At 38.5% G+C, this 22,049-nt stretch overlaps 2 protein-coding genes across 2 annotated transcripts in view; one reads left to right on the forward strand and one right to left on the reverse strand.

Moving 5' to 3' along the window:
* LOC114649881 (lysophosphatidic acid receptor 6-like) overlaps positions 1–972 on the forward strand; it is a 1,978-nt gene extending 1,006 nt beyond the window's left edge. The window contains exons 1-2 of the mRNA XM_028799246.2: positions 1–657; positions 806–972. The exon at positions 1–657 is cut by the window's left edge and continues 1,006 nt beyond it. Of these exons, the coding sequence (XP_028655079.1) occupies positions 1–657; positions 806–872 (724 nt within the window). The 3' untranslated portion in view covers positions 873–972. The remainder of the gene's footprint in view (positions 658–805) is intronic.
* The window catches only part of rb1 (retinoblastoma 1), a 323,190-nt gene that overhangs the window by 119,198 nt on the left and 181,943 nt on the right, over positions 1–22,049 (reverse strand). The window lies entirely within an intron of this gene.

Below are 22,049 nucleotides of genomic sequence, written 5' to 3' on the forward strand. Positions count from 1 at the left end.
GTGGCGCAATAGGCGCAGTGCCAAAATAATTTGCTTTGCCGTCTGGATACTGGTACTTGCTGGAAGCATCCCAGCAGGATTTCTACTGCAACCCAGGTATAAAAATGAGTCAAGTGTGTCGAGGCTGTGCTTTGAAAACTTCTCACAAAATGTCTGGAAAGACTACTTATCTAAAATAGTGATTTTTATAGAGACAGTGGGCTTTTTTATCCCCCTCATCCTCAATGTAAGCTGCTCTACAATGGTCCTTCAAACTCTGCGCAGACCAAGGACTCTGAATCGGAGCAAGATGAACAAAAAAAAGATTCTACGCATGATTATGGTTCACCTCTTCATTTTCTGTTTTTGCTTTGTGCCTTATAACATAAACCTGGTTTTTTATGCCCTTGTCAGAACACAGAAGCTCAAAGGCTGCTCAGTAGTGGCAGTTGTAAAGACCATGTATCCTGTGACTCTCTGTATTGCTGTAACTAACTGCTGCTTTGACCCCATCGTTTACTATTTTACATCAGAGACGATTCAAAACTCAATTAAGCGCAAGTCAACAACTTGTAAATCAACAGACACAAGATTTTCAGAGGCCCTACCACCAGAGAGCTCTCTTCAGCAAAGTCTCCGTAGCCTCAAGGCAAAAGTGTTTCAGACACAATCAACTGTGTAAGTATGCAAGTTCTGGTTCTCTTTCTTGTTATTTTTTTATACTCTCAATCTTTTTCATATTTTTGGTTTCTCTCCCTAACTCTCTTGTGTATGCCATAATGAAAAATGTCTAAAATCCCCACTTTTCTCTATCTTCTCCCTCTAGTAAGACAAATGCTGCTGTTCTGTTGGAAAGCTGCAAAGAAAAGGAAATTTCAAACCAACAGGATTAAAACCGGAAACATTTTCTTAGGGGTTTGAGAAACAAAAAAAAAAAAGTAAGAAAAGCTAAAAGCAAAATGAACAAGGGCAGTGCTTCACTCAAGGAGTGGCCACACTCTTCACAAACGGACCTCATCTTGTAACGCCTATAACTGAAAATCCCAACTAAATGGAACAATTTCACATTTTCTACTATTTATTCCAGGAAATATCTTAACCATTCCAATGCTTTAAAACAAGCAACATTGCACTTTTTGTTTCGACTTTGGGCTTCCAACAATAAATCCAGGATTTGCTAACGTGAGGTATATAATGGAGTTATACAAACACTCTGTGAAGTGTAATTTCCTTTTGTACGAAGGATCTTGCAAGTAATAAAAAGTCCAGGTGTGTTGTAAATCAAAAACTCTGCAGATTATTAGCTTCACTTTATTACGCTTCTGGACTCTTGTGCAAAGTTGCTGCTTAAACATTTTGATCAGTGTGGTAAGTAAATATGTGCATCTTACACAACACTGTTATATAATGATACAAGTGTTTTCCCATATTCTCATAACCATAGAACTGATATGTACATAAATATGTACTTTTTTTGCACTAGACCTACTTCAGTGTTTAAGCAGATTTAAATTTATTATTTTTATACACTATGTGTATAAAACAATTTGTATGTAATATTGAGAAAATAAATGCATGTTGAGTATCTCAACTTTTTATGTATCTAAATAAAACTAATTTTACAAAAGTAAGACATTTGTTATGAAATGTTTATTGCTGTGGGCTACAAAAAAAGGAAAAGAACATGCAATTCTGTTTCTTGGTATTCAGGAGAACTAAGCAAGGATAATACTTTGTCAAGTGTGGCTTACTTAACTGTAGATATTTAAATTGTATCAAATAAGATAAAATAGGGGTCAACAGAACACTAATAAACAAAAGGATCACAAAACACTTGTTTATAAATTAAACATAAAGAGTACCTGAAGTGAAGGGGCTGTTTGGTACTCAAAAAGTATAGGGTCTCCTACTTCGCTCCATTTTTAATAATAATTCTTTACATCTACCTAATGCTTTTCTCACTACTCAAAGTGCTTTACATAGTCAGAGAGAAGCCACTTCAGGCACCACTAAAGTGTAGCATCCACCTGGATGATGCGACGGCAGCCATTTTTGCACCATTATACTCGCCACACTTTTAGTTATTTTTGCCTAAACACAGTCTGTAACAAATGCATAGACAGGCATGTATACTCCTAACGTTTCTCCAGACTCCCCTTGCCAGAAACTTTCTGAAATGTTCTAATATAAATCTTTATACAGCAGTGAGGAAGCAAAGGGAAAGTTTCAAAAATTTCACACCAGATATACTGGCTCTCTCCACGCCCTGTCTCTAGATGACTCTTGTCTCATTCAATTAACCTTAAGGGTGGGTGCGTCTTTACATTTTGCAAGGTGAAATCATTGGTACATTGTAGCTTCTCAGTACATGAAGAGAAAGCAGCAAAAACAAATATAATTTCAGGAAGGCATTGGTTATGTTTGATCCAAGTGCCATGTCATTAAATGTATCTGTTTAGCGATATGAATACTTGAACTAATTTGATTCTCTGATATAACTTAAAAGAGCAAAAATGCAAATGTTAACAAAAGAGAAAACGTGAATAATAATGTTAGATTGAGAACTGAATACTTGAACTAATTTGACTCACTGATACAACATTACTTAACAAAGCAAAAATGCAAATGCTAACAAAAGAGAAAACATGAATAATAAAGGGTGGCACGGTGGCGCAGTAAGGAGACCCAGGTTTGCTTCCCTCAGATCTTGCAAAATAAAATAATGACACATCCAGTGTATGTGTTCCAGCATGTGCATGCTTAACAGAAAAATGTAAACATTTTATATTCAAACAAGAATAAGAGCCCTATACCTTTCAAAACTACATTTTGATTTTTGTTTTTTATTGCAATATTATATCTGTAAGGACACAAAAGATTGTAATTATAAAGGGATAACCCACTTCTAACGAGTTCACTTTCCTCTCCTTCATTGTCACCTGGCCACAGTACATAGTTCAATAATTTATTAATAGATATTGTTTGCTTACATTTATGTTATTCAGTTTCAAACTACTTAGTGTTCCCGACTGTCTTTATGTGTACTCATGATATAATTAGTAAAATTTATAATTGAATTTTACCTGAGAACTTGTCACAATGTTCTGTGTCTGCACTCAGTAATGGCTGCTATACAAAAATAAATTGAATAAAACTGAACTGAATAAACATCCTCCCTGCGTGGAGTTTGCATGTTCTCCCAGTGTTTGTGTGGGTTTCCTCCCACAGTCCAAAGACATGTAGGTTAGATGCATTGGCGAACCTAAATTGTCCCTAGTTGTGTGTGTGTGTGTGTGCCCTGCAGTGGGCTGAAGCCCTGCCGGGGATTTGTTCTTGCCTTGTGCCCTGTGTTGGCTGGGATTGGATCCAGCAAACCCCCCGTGACCCGGTGTTGGGATATAGCGGGTTGGAGGATGACTGACTGACTGAAGAATAATAATAATAATAATAATAATACTACATTTTATTTATATAGCACCTTTCCCATGCTCAAGGCACTTCACTGACAAAAGCGCTATATAAATGTAATGAATTATTATTATTATTATTCACAGAGTTTAAGAGATATAAGGTATGACTGATGAAGAATTAAAGTCAAGAACCTGTTGTAGAACTTTGAGGCATTTTTTTTTATAATTATTCAAATATATTAAGTTATGTGTTAAGCTGACTGCAGTTAATAACCAGAACAAAAATAATAAATAATGTAAATTTCAGCTTCATCAAAATGTACCAACAAAAAAAATAATTCATCCATCCATCCATTGTCTCCCGCTTATCCGAGGTCGGGTCGCGGGGGCAGCAGCTTGAGCAGAGATGCCCAGACTTCCCTCTCCCCGGCCACTTCTTCTAGCTCTTCCAGGAGAATCCCAAGGCGTTCCCAGGCCAGTCGAGAGACATAGTCCCTCCAGCGTGTCCTGGGTCTTCCCCGGGGCCTCCTCCCGGTTGGACGTGCCCGGAACACCTCATCAGGGAGGCGTCCAGGAGGCATCCTGATCAGATGCCCGAGCCACCTCATCTGACTCCTCTCGATGCGGAGGAGCAGCGGCTCTACTCTGAGCCCCTCCCGGATGACTGAGCTTCTCACCCTATCTTTAAGGGAAAGCCCAGACACCCTGCGGAGGAAACTCATTTCAGCCGCTTGTATTCGCGATCTCGTTCTTTCGGTCACTACCCATAGCTCATGACCATAGGTGAGGGTAGGAACATAGATTGACTGGTAAATTGAGAGCTTCGCCTTGCGGCTCAGCTCCTTTTTCACCACGACAGACCGATGCAACGCCCGCATTACTGCGGATGCCGCACCGATCCGCCTGTCGATCTCACGCTCCATTCTTCCCTCACTCGTGAACAAGACCCCGAGATACTTGAACTCCTCCACTTGGGGCAGGATCTCGCTACCAACCCTGAGAGGGCACTCCACCCTTTTCCTTTTATAAGATTATTTTTTTAATTAATTTATTTATCCCAACACATATAGATCTTGGTCCCTTCACCTCATTTCCACAATAGGAAGTTGAGCATTTAAATAATGAATTTGTCTAAGGTTTCAGAGTAGATTTAATTATTGATTTTAATTTGTAGACGGAGGGCAAATTATGTTTTGCATGATTAAAGCATACGTGTTACAGTAGTTGGTGTTGCTGCCTTATAGCTACACAGCTCCAGGACTGAGCACTTGTCTGTGAATGTATGTCTATACATGCACTTTAATAACCAGTTATCCACAGGAACACAGTTTCAGAAATGCCATGTGCATTCTTTATTGTATTTAGAGAAACTGGGTTATTGATCTCTGTGAAACCAGGTTAACCCATACAGATTTCTCAGCAAATAACCCGATTATGAGACTATGTAAACCCTTATCCAGGTTGCAGTTAAGGATTTTGTAGTCTGTGCATGTTAGCCTGCGCATATATTTGCTTTACACATGTGTCTAGCAGCTAGGATAGAACATGGTGGAAATGCCCACAAAGATAATTTTACTAAATCAAATGCTTGGATGATCATATTATATTCCTTCACCTTGTTGAAATAATCTGTCTTAATATTTCAGAAATCAATACATTTATGCTGACAAGCTGAACGTACAGTGTTAAGATCAGCAACACAACACACAATTGTTTTTGGATTCACGGTGGCCAGTGGTGCCGAGTTAATCTTTTTAATCACATTCTTATGACATTGGAACATTTTGGCAAAGAAAAACTTCACAAGTGGATGTGTGCATGTAAGAAACCATGCTTCTGCCTTAACTGGGTCACTCACCTTATTCATGTTTTTTGTGCACGCGTAAACAGACCGAGTGTGTTTACATGAGTTTTACTAACCTGGTTATTCACAGAAAACCGGTTTGTAAAATGCCAGGTAAATCCTTTTTCCAATTAGAGAAACTGGGTTAGCAAATGTCAATATCTCTGCAAATAACCCAGTTATTTGGCCACATAATCTCTTAACCAGGTTACAGTTCTGCAGTCTGCGTCCACAAGATAAGTTTGGCACGTTATTTATTCTCCTGATTGAAATAAACTGTCTCAATATTTCAGAATACGCTGAGTTTATGTTGATGAACAAATAAAAAACAATGTGTTTTACATAGTCCAATTATTTTTTAATTACTTTTGATTTTAAAGTAACCAGTAACTTATTGCAATACTTATTGTATTGAAGTAAAAATACCTGCATTATTATAATCGCAGTAGCACTGGGTGTAATAATAATAATAATAATACATTTTATTTATATAGCGCCTTTCCCATGCTCAAGGCACTTACAGAATAAATAAAGAACGGCAGAATATACAGTATATTGCATTGTACAAACCAGATAAATAAACAAAGAAGATTAAGACAGTAAATTCTGAAAAAAAAAAACCAGACAACATAATTGATGGTCTCGCACACACACACAGGTTACATTAGCATCTTGACAGAGAAGTAAACTGAGAGAAAGGTAATAAAGTCAAGTAGAGCTAAAAGCCTTCCTGAACAGATGAGTTTTGAGTTGTTTTTTAGAAGAATTCATGGAGTCAGCTGACCTGATTCATTTTGGTAGGTCATTCCAGAGTCTGGGCGCTATACAGCTGAAGGCCCTGTCACCCATGGAGTGTAGATTAGTGAGGGGAACAACAAGATTACCAGAATCAGAGGACCTTAGTGGGCGGGCAGGCATATAGTGATGGAGAAGGTCACTGATGTAGTTTGGTGCGAGGTTATTTAAAGCTTTGTAGGTTATTAGTAGGATTTTATATTCGATTCTGTAGGACACAGGGAGCCAGTGAAGACGGAGCAGGATGGGTGTGATGTGCTCGCTGCTGCTGGTTCGAGTAAGGACTCTTGCAGCTGAGTTTTGAATAAGCTGGAGCTGTGATATAAGATTAGAAGGGGCACCTGCCAGTAGGGAATTACAATAATCGATGCGGGATGTGATAAAAGCATGGACAAGTTTCTCAGCATTAGAGAAGGAGAGGAAGGAGCGAACACGGGATATGTTACGGAGGTGAAAGTAAGAAAGTTTCTTAATGTGATTTATGTGGGCGGAATAAGTGAGGGAGGAATCAAAAATGACACCAATGTAAAGCAAAACACTCACATTCTGGTGCACCACTCCTTTGTAGAGCTCAATCACAGTGAAGCAGAAAAGACTTTGCCATGTGCAATCCAGAAACAAAACCATATTAATGAGTTTTAGTTTAGTTTCCATTCAGCTGTTTGTATGCTAAAACAGTGTGAGTGGGTGACAAAGCAGCCAATGCTCTTAGTACAAATCTTTGGTGGCTCAGGTCAGGGGTATAAAAAGGGGTATTGTTGGATAAAGCTGTCAGCCAAAATAGTAAATGTAATGGAATGTAATGTATGGATTGTATTTACTTCTGAGCACATGAAGGACTAAATGTATTTATAAAACACAAGAGAATTATCACAGGCTTCATGATTGCTTTCAGATTTATTGTGGTTGATGATGGTGTTTAACTCCTTTTGTACAGTTTAATGATGTCCTTTTTGCTTAAGGGGAAGTTTGGAAGTGTACTTGCGCGTGTAAACATGGAGTTTTAAGAAGCCAGGCTTTTGCCTTAACCATGTTACTCGCCTTATCCCGCTTCTTTGTATGCATGTAAACATACTTAATGTGTGCTCATCTCCAGATAATCTGGTTTTCCACCTCCACCTTAGGTTAACTGATGATTCAGAATTGGCCCAATGGGATGAAGTGGATATTTGTGTGACAGAGTCTACCCTGTATTAGACTGGCACCCAACCCGTGGTAGGTTCCTGCCTTGTGCCCAGTGCTGCTGGGATGGGTGCTGACTCTACTGTCTCTACTCTACTGACACTAAAGTACAGTAGATGGACAGGTTTCAAAATAAACAGATGATTTTAGCATTTAAGGAATACGTACTAGTAGAGTTTACCATATACTATTTTAAGACAGTTTCATTTATTTTATTTTGATGTATGAGAAATTATGTTATTAAGTTTATACTTAAATTAAACCAGATTATACACTTCTGAAAACAAACAGGGCAGTATTAAGGTCTCACATTTGGTGCCTAATTAAAGGCAACAAAGAATACCAAGTGAAGAACTTAAAAGTGAAGAGCAGTTCTGAGTTACAAGACAAACAGGCCGCATGGGTAAAAGTACTTTGAATAGTGTAAACCTCAATATGTACTGTAATATCACTTCATGAGCAATATCTCAGATTCTCATAAAATGTTTATACACAAAGGTTAGTTTTAGAGGGACTTTCACACTTTAATAATTATTAGGGCTGTCAAAGTTAATGCACTCTAACTTTAACGGCGTTAAAAAAATTACTGCTGCTAACGCAGGTTTTTTTTGACCCAGCGAAATTCCCGTAGTTCAAGCTGAGCCTGCAAACTGAATGCGTGCCACTCTTGCCTTCAAGTTATTTCTCGTAGAAGTCACTCCATATTTCTATTTGTTGAACGATGGATAAAGGTCCATGAAATGGGAAGTTCAGTTTCAAAACTTGCCCAACGGATCACTCGATAAAACTAAGGTTGTGTGTAGTTACTGTCAGGCCAAGTTTACTGTAGTTATTACCGGAGTACAAGCAGCCTACAATATCACATGCAAGCCAAGCATTCATTTTACACTAATAGCATTAGCACGGGTATTATGCGACAGAACACGCATGACAGTGTTTGGCAGAAACCAATGGACGTGTCAACCTCCAACAAATTAACGGCAGCAATTGCTAAATGGATAGCCACAGTATGCAGGTCGACTTATACAGTGTAGGACGAAGGTCTGCGCGACGTAATTCGGATTGTGTCCAACGACCCAACTTATGAATTACCCTTGACAGCCACAGTCGTAACTAGTATACACGAGCTGTATGATTCAGAGAGGGCAAAACTAGCTAAGGAGTTGGAGATCAGGAAGACGGTTGCCCTGTACTGGTGACTACTGGACATCACTTGGAAATCATAGCTACCTCGGGGTTACAACCCATTATATCGACGAACAGTGGAAACTGCATTCACATGCTTTGACGGTTATGAAAACATCGGAGAGACATCATGCCGAAATATGTGCCAAACATTTTATGGATGTAGCAAAGCTGTGGAATGTTGAGAATAAAATAAGCACACTCAGTACAGATAGTGCACAAAATTTCACTTCAGCGGTGAGACAGCTGCCTTTCAAACACTTGCCATGCATCGCACACAGCATTCAACGATCTGTCACAGTGTCTCTGCAGAATAGTGCATTTGACGGCGTACTTTCCAAATGCCAAAAGGTGGTGGGGCACTTCAAGCACAGTCCATCAAATACTGCAGAACTTGAAAAACAGCAAGTTGCGCATGGCCTGAAGACTGAGACACTCATACAAGATGTACCGACTAGATGGAACTCCATTCTGGAGATGGTGAAGCGTGTGCGAAGAAATGAACAACCACTAAGAGATGCACTAGCCCTACATAAAACTATCATGGTCATGCCAACAAATGCTGAGCTGGAGAAATTTCAGAAGTTGGAGGCATTGCTCGAGCCCTGCAGGTAAAACACACGTTCTTATATCTTCTAGCAATCTTGCACGTTGTCATTGAAAAATGTGCATCTCCATCGGTCATTAAATACACATAGTGGGAGTGTGGAGTCTCTTACTTTAGCAGCAAGTTCTTTTTTCATATTGTTGGATATTTGACCAGTCCTTTAGCATATGGTTTGTCATTAAGTCGGATTGATATTTATGCCATTTTAATGTAGTAAACATGAGTGGGCAAAATTTTGTGAAGGGATGTTCGTCTTTTGCGATACAGTACTCAATGTTTACTTTGATTTTAAGAACCTCCTCATTGACTTTTTTTTTTTTTTATGTGTCATTAGCAGCAGTCACAGATGATGACATGCCATGTGGGTTTTTATTTAATTTGTTTTCTGAAAGGCTATGCTTCATACGTTATTCCATTTTAAAACCGGGTTTCCAGCAATGTACGGCATTGTGCTTGCCAACATTTCTCCCGATGCTTATCAGTACCTGCAAAACATTGGATTGATCATAAAAAAACACTGGGAAATCTTTTAGTCACTGGGCGTTAAACTGGTATGTTTTTTGTGTCAGATAATGAGACACTTAGTGGCAGGGGCCGCCTTCTCACATGACGCAACAGTAGTAGCACAGAGTTTAAGTTGGATTATGAGGGGGGCTTGCCATCCTGTACTTGTTGCCTTTGCTCTCCTGTGAATGTTGTGATATTACATTACAGTACATCCACAAAGAATGTTTTTACTTGCAAATTCAAAATAAAAAAAAAAAAAACTGTCACACTGTGCAGACCTAATAAAGTCCAGTTATAGTCAAGTATGACTACCTCTATGTAATCCTGTCTATCTTACAGCTGTTTTGGTATTGTTTTTTATGTATGAGTGAATACAAATGCATACAAGGCCCTCACAATTTAATTGATATTAAACTGATTTTGGGAGATACTTTACTGAACTCCTTGGAAGAGAAAAGTTTGTTTCATGTTCAGTGGTGCTGCCCGCTTTATGCCATCTGTCTCGGGTGATGGAGAGTTCAGAGGATGACCCAGCATATATAATAAAAGTTCAAGCAAACCTTCACCACGTTTTACAATATAAGCCCAATTGTTTGTTTTCTATGTTCAGCATCGCACAGCCCTATAGAGTATGAGTGAATAAAGCCTCCTCACCGTTGAAGTTTTGTCTTTTTTCCTCTTGTTCCAGTTACCTGAATACATGAAGTACATGTATATGCCCTTATATTGTGTCCATTCTTCTTAATATGGTCAGATTACACTTAAAAATCTTTGTAGTAAAATTCCAACATTAAAAAAAGAATAAATTTGAGATTAATCACGATTAATTACACAAAGTCATGCAAATAATCGCAATTCAACTTTTTGACAGCACTAATGATTATACAAAACATATAACTATCATTTACATTATTTTTCAGAGTTTGGTTAGATATACTGTATTTATCCCAATTAAATTAATGGGTAAGTAAATGAGCCCATCAACGTCCAGAGTGCATGTTTATTGTTATGGTGGGTTGAAGCACATTTTGGTAGAATCAGGCAGACACCAGGAACCAGCCCTGGACAGCTCTATTGGCATACACATAATTTCAATTAGTCAATCAACTTAATCAGAATACAGAAGAAAAATAAGTGTACCAAGAAAAGAACCCACATTGATACAGCAAAAACATGCAATCACAATGCCAACAGTGACCAGAAAATTTTGGAATGATGGATTCTAATAAATCAATCCATTTTTTACTCAGCTAATCCAGATGGGGAGTGCTTGAACCCATTTCAGCATCTATGGTTTCAAAGAGAGAGTAAGGCATATGCCATGGAGAACTTCTATCACCACACCATTCTAGGGCTCACTCATGGACATGCTGACACTTATTTATTAAGAAACAATGAAGAGTCTCCAAACCTAACCTGTAAGTCTTCTTAGCTGTGGTTAGGAAATCCAGAGTATCAACTGGAAAATCCACACAGAGGTATGTAGACTCCACACACACAGTGCCTAGACAGAGATTTAAACCCAGGAGTCTAGTGCTACATGAAATAAATGTGGCTTGTTGATATTCAAAACTTCATTAAATTAGTATTATTACTTTTGAATACTTGTCTGATTTTATCCAAGGTGTCTTACAAGATCAGTATTCATAAACGATATATTTTTTGCACAGGCTGATAGGATCACACAGTGAGAAAGAAATAAAAGGCAACCTTGAGGTTTAAAGCAAAATGTCTTAGCCACTACACCACATTGCCCAAAATGTTATTACTGATTATACTCATTTTTTCATTTGCATAAAATACACTTCAGATGATGTAACTAATACAGAACCCTGTAGTATATCCAGTCATCAGTTATTAAACATGCCAAGTCCAGTTCAGCACTGTGGGCACTGTCCAAACAGCACATGGCAGGAGTAAACCATAAGTGGGGTACCAGTTCACCACAAGGTTGACTCACACACACACACACACTCATCCATAACAATTATAAAAGGCAAAATCAAATTATGCACCTGTGTCACAGTAGTTTGAAGAAATTACATTTAATCAAAATTATGAAAAGCAACATTTCAAATATTACTTAAGCCAAAACAAACATTCAGAACAGATGCTGTACTGGATAACAAGACAGGCCGGAAACAAGCATTAGTACAATGTAAAGCACTTCAAAACTCTTCTCTCTCTTTATAAGCCATTAAACACATAAGAAAATCACAGCCTTTCCATTAGTATAACTTTACAAAAATGCTAATATGTCAAAGCCACAGAACCATTTATCTTGATAACTCAGAGCTTTTATCATAAATACTGAATGCATCCCTTTTCCTTCGCTGCTTCCTGCTAGTCAGGGGTGCCAATCTAGAAGAGTTTTATCATAAAATACTCATTAAGCAGACACTTGGGAAAATATGTCAAAAAGTCAGCTAAAACGAACAGAAAAACCTAACATCTGCACTTTTAAAGTCTACACCTTTAGACTCATTAAACATCCCATCTGGAATGAACAGAATATGCACAACTGCATTCACTGGCCAACACTGAGAACAAATGCTAGTGTTTTTTTTCTTACTTCTTATTTCATGTATATTGCTGCAGTAGGAATGTTAACATTTACAGTGCACTCCATCATGCTTGAGACGTTTTTCCTTGATTTACTTCACAGTTTAAAATGACGAATTAAACAATTCAGACATGATTAAAGTGCACATTGCAGTCTTTCCTTTAAGTGTATTTGCATACATTTCAGTCACAGCATGTTAAAATGACAAAACGTTTTCTACACGGTCCCCTCATTTCAGGGCCCAATAATATTCGGACACAGCAATGAAGGTCTATTAAAGCAGTCATATTTAGAACTTTGGCTCATATCCCTTTCATGCAATGACTGCTTGGAGTCTGTGATTCATAGACATCACCAGGTGCTGAGGATCTTCTCTGGTGATGTTCTGCCAAGCCTATAATGCAGCAATCTTCAGTTCCTGCTTCTTTTGGGAGCTTGTCCCCTTAGGCTTTCACTCCACCTTATGGAAGGCCTGCTCAATGGAATTTAAATTGGGTGACAGGCTTGACCATTCAAGAATTTTCCATTTTTTAGCTTTGAAAAACTTCTGTGTATGAGATCATTACCTTGTTGTAGGACAAAGCACTGTCCACTGAGTTTGGAGGCATATATGAAACCCACCTGAATAATCACAAATTAATGATGGTAATTGTCCCAAACATTATCCATCCATCCATTTTCCAACCCGCTGAATCTGAACACAGGGTCACGGGCGTCTGCTGGAGCCAATCCCAGCCAACACAGGGCACAAGGCAGGAACCAATCCCGGGCAGGGTGCCAACCCACCGCAGGACACACACAAACACACCCACACACCAAGCACACACTAGGGCCAATTTAGAATCGCCAATCCACCTAACCTGCATGTTGTCTGGAGTTTTTTTTTTTTTTCTGTCCTCCCTGGCCATCGGACCTTACTCTTATTCTATGTTAATTAATGTTGTCTTATTTTAATTTCTTACTTTGTCTTTTATTTTTCTTTTCTTCATTATGTAAAACACTTTGAGCTACATTTTTTGTATGAAAATGTGCTATATAAATAAATGCTGTTCTGTTCTGTTTTGGACTGTGGGAGGAAACCAGAGTGCCTACAGGAAACCCATGCAGACACGGGGAGAACATGCAAACTCCACGCAGGGAGGACCCGGGAAGCGAACCCAAGTCTCCTTACTGCGAGGCAGCAGTGCTACCACTGTGCCACCATGCCACCCATCCCAAACATTATGGTGCCATGAAATGGGGGAGGCATATAAAAAATTGTTGTCATTTCTACATGGTGTGACTGAAATGTATGCAAGTACCCCTAAAATTAATGTCTGCAATGTGTATTTTAATCATGTCTGAATTGTTTAATTTATAATTTTAAACTGTGGAGCAGAAGAGTAAATTGATGAAAAACTTGTCTTTGTCCCAAATATTATGTAGGGCACTTTAAATGCAAGTTTAAATTAAAACAGTTTTCCCCTGCTTGAAAAATTTAGGAAGACTTTCGTACTGTATATGTTTAAAACTGAAGCATGGATTTGATCCTCAGGGCCACACCTTTTACTAAATCTATTCAAATTCTGAAGCAGCACATCCATTCTGAAGTAAATTAGAAAGCTGCCTATTGATGTTCTTTCATTGAATATGGAAAACATCTCTTCAAATCTAAATGTGAAAAGTCAGTTAACTGTCTTTATTTGTTATAATACAATAGCGGTCACATGCGGTGTAAAAAGTAATTCAAACAATACCAGCCCACATAACAAAAATGTCTACTGCATTCAGCCTGTCTCAAAAACTAATATGCTCGTGCAGCTTGATAAAGACACATCCCAGTTAACCACTATCTGAAATACCTAAAATTTGTTTTTATTGGGCACAAGTCTGGTCCAGCTGTCAGTACTGCTTCCTTATTTCTTCTAAGTTATGGGTTCATTTGAGTTTAACTCTCACACCACAAACATGTGAGTGTAAGGTCAACTGGTAACTATAACATGAATCTTTATGAGCTACTCTAGATTTGTGTGACAGCAAGTCCTGTTATGGCCTGGTTCCTTTATCAATTACTTAATTAATTATATTTATACAAAAGCACTACAACAGATAGTGAAGACAGCTAAGAAGATCATCGGTGTCTCTCTTCCTTCCATCATGGACATTTACACCACACGCTGTATCCACAAAGCCAGCAGCATTGTGAATGATCCAACACACCCTTCACATTCACTGTTTACACTCCTGCCATTGGGGGAAAAAGGAACCGAAGCATTCAGGCCTTCGCCACCAGAATGTGTAACAGTTTCATCCCCCAAACAGTCAAACTCCTGAACACTCATGGAGCGGTCTGATATCTGTGTTCTGTTCTGCACTGTTGCACACGTTTGCACATTTGACACACATGCACCTTGTTATATATTATGAATCTTTATGTTATGTGTCGTGGAGTCTTTGTTGTGTTGTGTTTTATGTAGCACTATGGTCTTGGAGGAACGTTGCTTCGTTTCACTGTATGCTGTACTACTGTATGTGGATGAAATGACAATAAATATTATTGAAATCTTATGTAACACCTTTCCAACCTACTCAAAGATCAACCACCACAAATGTGTAGCATCCACCTGGATGATGCGACAATAGCCATTCCTGTGCCAGTAGAGTCAACACACATTAGCTACTGTATTAGGTGGTGAAGGGGTAATAATAATAATAATAATAATAACAACAACAACCTTTGTTTGTATAGCACTTTTCAAGCCAGGTGGCACAAAGTATTTCACATGGTAAACACAAAATATGTATAAAACATAAAAAGTAAAAATAAATACATAAAAATTATAAATCATAATAGGAATAATATCTGGAACAAATAAAAACACTCCAGCAAACGAAATAATTATAAATAAAAATAAATTACAAAAGAAGCTAAAAACGAGTAAAAATATTAAAAATAAAACACAAACAAAAATAATCTATGTAATTAATAGGTCATCCAGCAACCAGGTAAAAATTCAAAAGCATGTACTTTAAGGAATGCTATGTGATAAAAATGTTTTTTTAACTGAGACTTAAAAACTGCTACAGAATCATCTCATCTGCTACAATGATTTATTTCCCACTTTTATCTTTTAGTAATGTGGTTTTCATGTGAGAAATACAGTATACAGTATTTCAATGGACACAAAACATATATTTTATTATATGGCCATTGTTATTTGTCCGTTTATACTAACAATCCTTTTCTCGTGTCCTAGTACAGTACTGACTTTGTAATTTGGGTCCTCAGATCAAAAAGTTTAAGGACCCCTATATTAAACTCCTTCTTGAAAGCTGTGAGTTATCAATTGCAGAACTTCAGTTAGATTAACTAACGACTTAAAACTGGCCCCAAGCTATTAAGAGGGTAGGAGTGGACAAGAATGAACCTTGTAATATATGGTATGTCCCATTTAGGAATAATTTAATGCCTTACAGCTTATGTCGGCCCACACAAACTAAGCAGGTTAGAAATGAACAGACTTCAGTCATTTGCTGATGGTTGTGAGACTTGTTATTGAATTATGTACAGTTCCTAGTTGTTAAGTGACAACTCTTGATATATGCTTAGAATTTAGTTGAAAACAAAAAGACAACATAAGCATAGTGCTTTTAACAATTTGAAAACAAGTATGAAAGATACAAATCAGTTGATCTTGTTACATCACTCATTAAGCAGAGATACAGAAGGAATTATTGTGTAAGCCATGGCTAAACAGAAAGTACAAAGTTTGCAACACTTTGAGGAAAAAAGTGGGATATTAAACAAGTGACCTTGTGTTTTGGGATATTCAGTCAGTAATAACCACAGGAGAAAAATAGTTTGTTTTCTCCAAAATAAGTTAATTCAGTTTAATCCTCTTTAAGACAAATCCTAGATATTGAAAAAAAGAAATCAGAATGTTGTAGAATAACCTCAAAGAATGAAGCTGTACAGTATAATTAAAAATAGATGGGTCATCATTTTTTACAACATAAGGCTGGCTTGACTTTTCAATTAGATTTCATAAACTGTAGCTAAACATTTTCAAAGAAGTGCATGTTAAGTGAATTAATAATTTCATATTGGCCCTGGGAGAGTGTGTGTGTGTGTGTGTGTGTGTGTGTGTGCATGAGTGGATTCTGCGATGCACTGATGCTCTGTCTAGGACGGTTTCTTGCCTTGTGCCAAGTGTAGCTAGGATAGACTGTGGCCATCCCGTGACCATGAACTGCATTAAACATGTTAATGAATGTATAGTAATCTATATAAGTAACAGGTTTGTTTAAAAAATACAAAACAGGTTTTTGGAAATAAAAAACGTTCCTCCTTATGCAAAGCTTATTTTATCGGTGCCACTTACAGGAAAACCTTACATTTCCTTAGTGGAGAGAACTTCTGCTTCTCTATTTAATGCTCATGCAGAGTCTGGTTACTTATTTCTGTTCCCTTATTTGTATAATACTAATTACTGTAATCTTGTAACTATGGTGGTAAATGTTGAATGTCTGATTTCAGACATATTACACTTAGTTTAAACATTTAACTATTAATTATTGCTACATTATTTAAAACTCTCAGTCCTTTGTTTGGAGAAAATTATGATTCAACAGTTTAGAGCGTTACAAAGCAAGATGCACAGTTTATTAATTTGAAGTTTATTTCTACCTGGAAAAAATGTTATAGGCATACATGACCTGTGATAACCGTTTACAGAGGATTCAGAAAGCATTCAGACCCCTTCACTTTTTGTTTTTTTTACATTTTGCTATGTTGCATTCTTGTGCTAAAATTATTTACATTTCTCCCCTATTAGAAAAAGAATGACAAAGCAAAAACAGGCTTTTAGACATTTTTGCAAATTTATTAAAAGACAGAAAAGTGAAATATCCCATTGTCACGAAGTAGTCAGATCTTTTCCATAACACTTAAATTTGGCTCAGGTGTATCCGATTATATTGGTTATCACTGAGATGTTTCTACATCTTGTTTGGGGTCCACCTGTTTAAAAATCAACTGACTGCACACACCTGTCTATAGAAGGTCCCACAGCTGACAACACGTGTTGGAGCAAAAACCAAGCCAAAGCAAATTGCCTGCAGAACTAAGAGACAGGATTGTGTTGAAGCACTGATCTGGGGAAGGCTACAAAAAATTCCAGGATCATTGCATTTTCCCAGTAGCACAGTTGCCTTTATAATTCAATAACAGAAGAATCATGGAAAAACCATGACTCTTCCTACAGCCAGCCACCCAGTCAAGTTGAGCAACTGGGGAAGAAGGACCTTGGTAAGAGAGGTGACCAAGAACCCAAGTGAAATTCTCAACGAGAACCTGTATGTAGAAGAGAGAAGCATGTAGAAGGACAACCATTACTGCAACATTCCACCAATATGGGCTTTAAGAAGAGTGGCCAGAAAGAAGACTATCCTCAGTAAAAGACATGTGAAAACCCATTTGTAGTTTGCAAAAAGACATCTAAAGAACTCTTAGACTATGTGCAACAAGGTTGTCTGGTCTGATGAAACCAAGACTAGTGTCATGTCTGGAGAAAACCAGACATCGCTCATCACCTGTACAAAATCATTCCAATGCAGAAACATGGTGGTGGCAGCAACATGATGTGGCAGGAAATGGAAGACTAGACTGGGATGGGAAAGATGAATGGAGCAAAGTACAGAGTTATCCTAAATTAAAACATGCTCAAAAGTGCTCTAGACTTTAGAATGGGCTTTGGGTTTACCTTTCAACAGGACAATAATCCTAAGTACAAAGCAAATATAATACAGGAGTGATATAGGGACAGCTCTCAGAATGTCCTTGAGTTGCCCAGCGAAAGACTGGATTTGAACCCGATTGAACATCCTTGGAGAGACCTGGAAATAGTTGCTACTGACAATCTCCATACAAGCTGACAAAGCTTGATTGAAGAATGACAGCAAAAACCCAAATCCAGGCAACATACCCAAGAAGACTCCTGGCTGGAATCTGTGCCATAGGTGTTTCAACAAAGTACTGAGTAAAGGGTCTGAATTGTGTTAATGTAATATTTCAGTTTATCTTTAAAGTCCTGATTTCACTTTGTGATTCTAGGGTATTATTAAGTGTAGCTTGATGTGGGGAAAAAATACATTTAAATGATTTCAGCATAAGATGGCAACATGCCAAAATGTGACAAAACTGAAGGGGTCTGCATACTTTCTGAATCCACTGTAAACCAGGAAACCTTTAAACACTGATCTGTTAATAAATATGTCACTCCTTCATGATGGTGGGAACTGATCCACTGTACAATTGGCAGAGATGAGACTGAAGTATTGATTTGGTTCATGGATTCTGTATTGATTCCCACTTGCCAATACAGTTTAGTTTAATAGTTCATAATTTAATATCGCAGTCTTGTGCAGGTTTTCCATTAGCACCAGGTGGCTCTGGTTTTATTTACACAAAATTCAACATCTTGACTAACTTTGTTGCTAAGAATTAATGTTGATGGGAGTGCCCTCAATAAGACTCTGATGACATCACAGCCACTGATTGATTTCTGCTTGTGCTGTCATGCTCATCAGACATTAGTCAAGGGATTGTTGCATCTCATGCAGTTTAAACACTTGCTTTTAATTGTTTGGATAAGATCGGTTATGTAATAGTTACTGTTTTTTATATAACCCAGTATAAGAACGGCACTGGGCCACACACAAAGTGTAAGTGGAATGATGGTAGTGCTTTATTAGACAAGGAAACTTTGATTGGTCACATGACAGTATATAGGCAAAAGTTAAATGAGACGAGAAAAAAACCTAAACGATAAAAAAATCACAAAATGAACAATTACATTGCAGTGATTTCCTCCCTATGTACCATATAGGTAAATGAGCAAACATTCAAACGAACATCTGAAGCAGCACGCATGTAAATAATGTATTCTTTTTAGCACTCTTAAAGAAACACCAAAATCTACTTTCTCAAATTATTCGAAAAGTACTTCTTTAGTCTGATAATGTACGGGCAACTTTAAATTAACTAAAGTAATGGTGAAAAGGGGTAATGGAATACATAAAAATCATAGCTTTAACAAAACCTATGCAGATCACTTTATGTGACTTCTAGTCATGAGGTATGTCAGACTTGCCAACCATGTCTGTTTAAACGTATCAAAATGGATGGGGGTGTTATATTTACTGATAAGAGTGCTGAACATCTAGCGCAGTCATACTCGCCCCTTTTTGTGACATCTAATAATGTGCTGCCTGACAGAGCCGGCACTGTATGGGGGTTAACAGCTATGGCAAGTTTAACTGCAGTCTCTGCCCCTTTTTTAGTCTTTTTCCATACTGTGAGACATCAGACAGACAAGCTTTTGTTTTATGGGTAAAGTCCAAAACTCGTCTTAGTCTTCATTGCGTTATGTGACTTGTACTTCTAGTTGAGCATTCATTGGTTGTTTGCTCTCTTGTACACAGAGCACAACCCAACAACTAAAGACAAAATTATATCTGTTTGATTTTAATGGAGCAAGTTGTAGACTAGATGAAGTGAGGTGCTGGGCATGTGATATTACGTGACCAGCTTCACATGCATGCCACTGACTGCTTCCGACTCACTAAGATCATGTAAAATGAAGGCTACAACTGAAAATTGCTGGAAATGTCACATAATGTGACATGGCCTTAACACTCATACATATACATGCACTATTTTATACAAAGCCAACTTAAAGTTGCCAAATCTATCAAAGAAGCTTGGGAAGTGGGCAGAAAACTCACAGACACAAACGGAACTCCCCATACAGACAAAGGGAGTAACCCAGAGAGTACCCTACATCTTCATTAGATTCCTGGATTCTGTGTGGTAATCAAACAAGCAAATATCAGAATGACTGACAAAAACACTGATCTCAACAGCTGTAATCTAGTAATGAAAATAACTGTAATGGCAACTAATACATACAGTCATATGAAAAAGTTTGGGAACCCCTCTTAACTCTTTGGATTTTTGCTTATCATTGGCTGAGCTTTCAAAGTAGCAACTTCCTTTTAATACAAGGGGGCTCCGCCCCCTGCTTGCTTCGCTCGCCTACCCCCGGCGTTTTGAACCCGTGCCCGCTGGGTAGCCACGTGTGAGGATGACGCACGTTTAATACGGAGAGCTCACCCGTGTCACTCTGGGGCTCTCCACTGTTAACACGGAGCCCCATACGTACCTGATTATATTTTCCCTTTTTCGAGTAATAATTTTCATTTGTTTGCGATACTGTGATGTTTATCGTAATGTTAATAATGCATAACTGCAATGTGATGCACCTATGCCGTATAGATTGGATGTGTGAGGATGACGTATGTTTAATATGGAGCGTTCGCCTGTGTCACTGTGGGTCTCTCCACTGTTAATACGAAGCTCTTTCCGAACTATTATGCGGTGCATTGTGGAGCACTGCAGACTCTGTAGTGTTTCCCATTTCACTTCGTATATCGTTTAGTCGAGCTGTTTCTTTTTGGAGGAGTCTGTGCCTGGTTTGCGTCATTTGAGACGCACATTGTAGGCACTTGCGTTCATTAATTATATCCAGGCAGGCGCGTGTTTGAATCTAGGTAACTGGAACTGTGTCGTGTTGAACCTGTGCCTGCTTTGCCTATGCAGTTTGAGACGTGCGTTGTAGGAGTCCACGTTCATTAGAGCTACGCATTAATGCCACTCACAATATGGCGGCCACGCCTGCGCATTCCGTATTATGTCGGTTCTAACCATGCTGTGTAGGCGCATTTGCCTTTTGTACTCTACTGGGCTTTGTGACGCCCAATGTAGGCGCCTGAACCATCAGGGTCCGTACCTACTGTGTGGTGTGGACGTTTAACTGTCGTTGGTTCTGCCTTTATATTCTGTATCTTGGTGTGCATGTGTTTAGTGCCTAGGTTTTTTTGTAGCTGTTGCATTCCAGGTTACATCATCTGTAACCCGCTCTCCATGTGTTCGTCCCCGTTCTTTAATCCCTTTATGAAGTTTTACTTTGTTTCCAACTGTGTGTTTTATTTCTGAACTCGCTTTATCCTGCTTGCGGCATGTCAGACGGTTCGTAGTCTCTGTCGTTGTACTCTGGGGAGGGGGGCTTTGTTCTGTAACCTGCTCTTCATGTGTTTGTCCCTGTTCTTTATCCTCTTTATGAGGCTTTACTTTGTTTCCTACTCTGACGGTTCGTAGTTTCTCCCGTTTTGCTCTGTTGCGTGGGGGGGGGGTTCTTTGTGTGGCGCCTGCGCACATGCGTAGTCTCTCCCGTTTCACTATGGGGGGAGGGGGGGGGGGCTTTGTGTGGCGCTTGCGCACTATGTCTTTTGCGTCCATGGGCACGACCCTGCGTCCATATCCGGTTTACCATTCTCGTTTAGTAATATGGATACGACATGCCTTATGGAAACAGTAGTATTTCAGCAGTGACATTAAGTTTATTGGATTAACAGAAAATATGCAATATGCATCATAACAAAATTAGACAGGTGCATAAATTTGGAACACCCAAACAGAGATATGACATCAATACTTAGTTGAGCCTCCTTTTGTAAATCTAACAGCCTCTTGACGCTGTCCTCCTATAGCCTTTGATGAGTGTCTGGATTCTGGATGGAGGTATTGTTGACCATTCTTCCATATAAAATCTCTCCAGTTCAGTTAAATTTGATGGCTGCCAAGCATGGACAGCCTGCTTCAAATCATCCCATAGATTTTCGATGATATTCAAGTCAGGGGACTGTGACGGCCATTCCAGGACATTGTACTTCTCCCTCTGCATGAATGCCTTTGTAGATTTTCAACTGTGTTTTGGGTCATTGTCTTGTTGGAATATCCAACTCCTGCATAACTTCAACTTTGTGACTGATGCTTGAACATTATCCTGAAGAATTTGTTGATATTGGGTTGAATTCATCCAACCCACAACTTTAACAAGGGCCCCAGTCCCTGAACTAGCAACATAGCCCCACAGCATG

Source organism: Erpetoichthys calabaricus, chromosome 4, assembly GCF_900747795.2.
Source record: "Erpetoichthys calabaricus chromosome 4, fErpCal1.3, whole genome shotgun sequence".
Classification (NCBI taxonomy): Eukaryota; Metazoa; Chordata; class Cladistia; order Polypteriformes; family Polypteridae; genus Erpetoichthys; species Erpetoichthys calabaricus.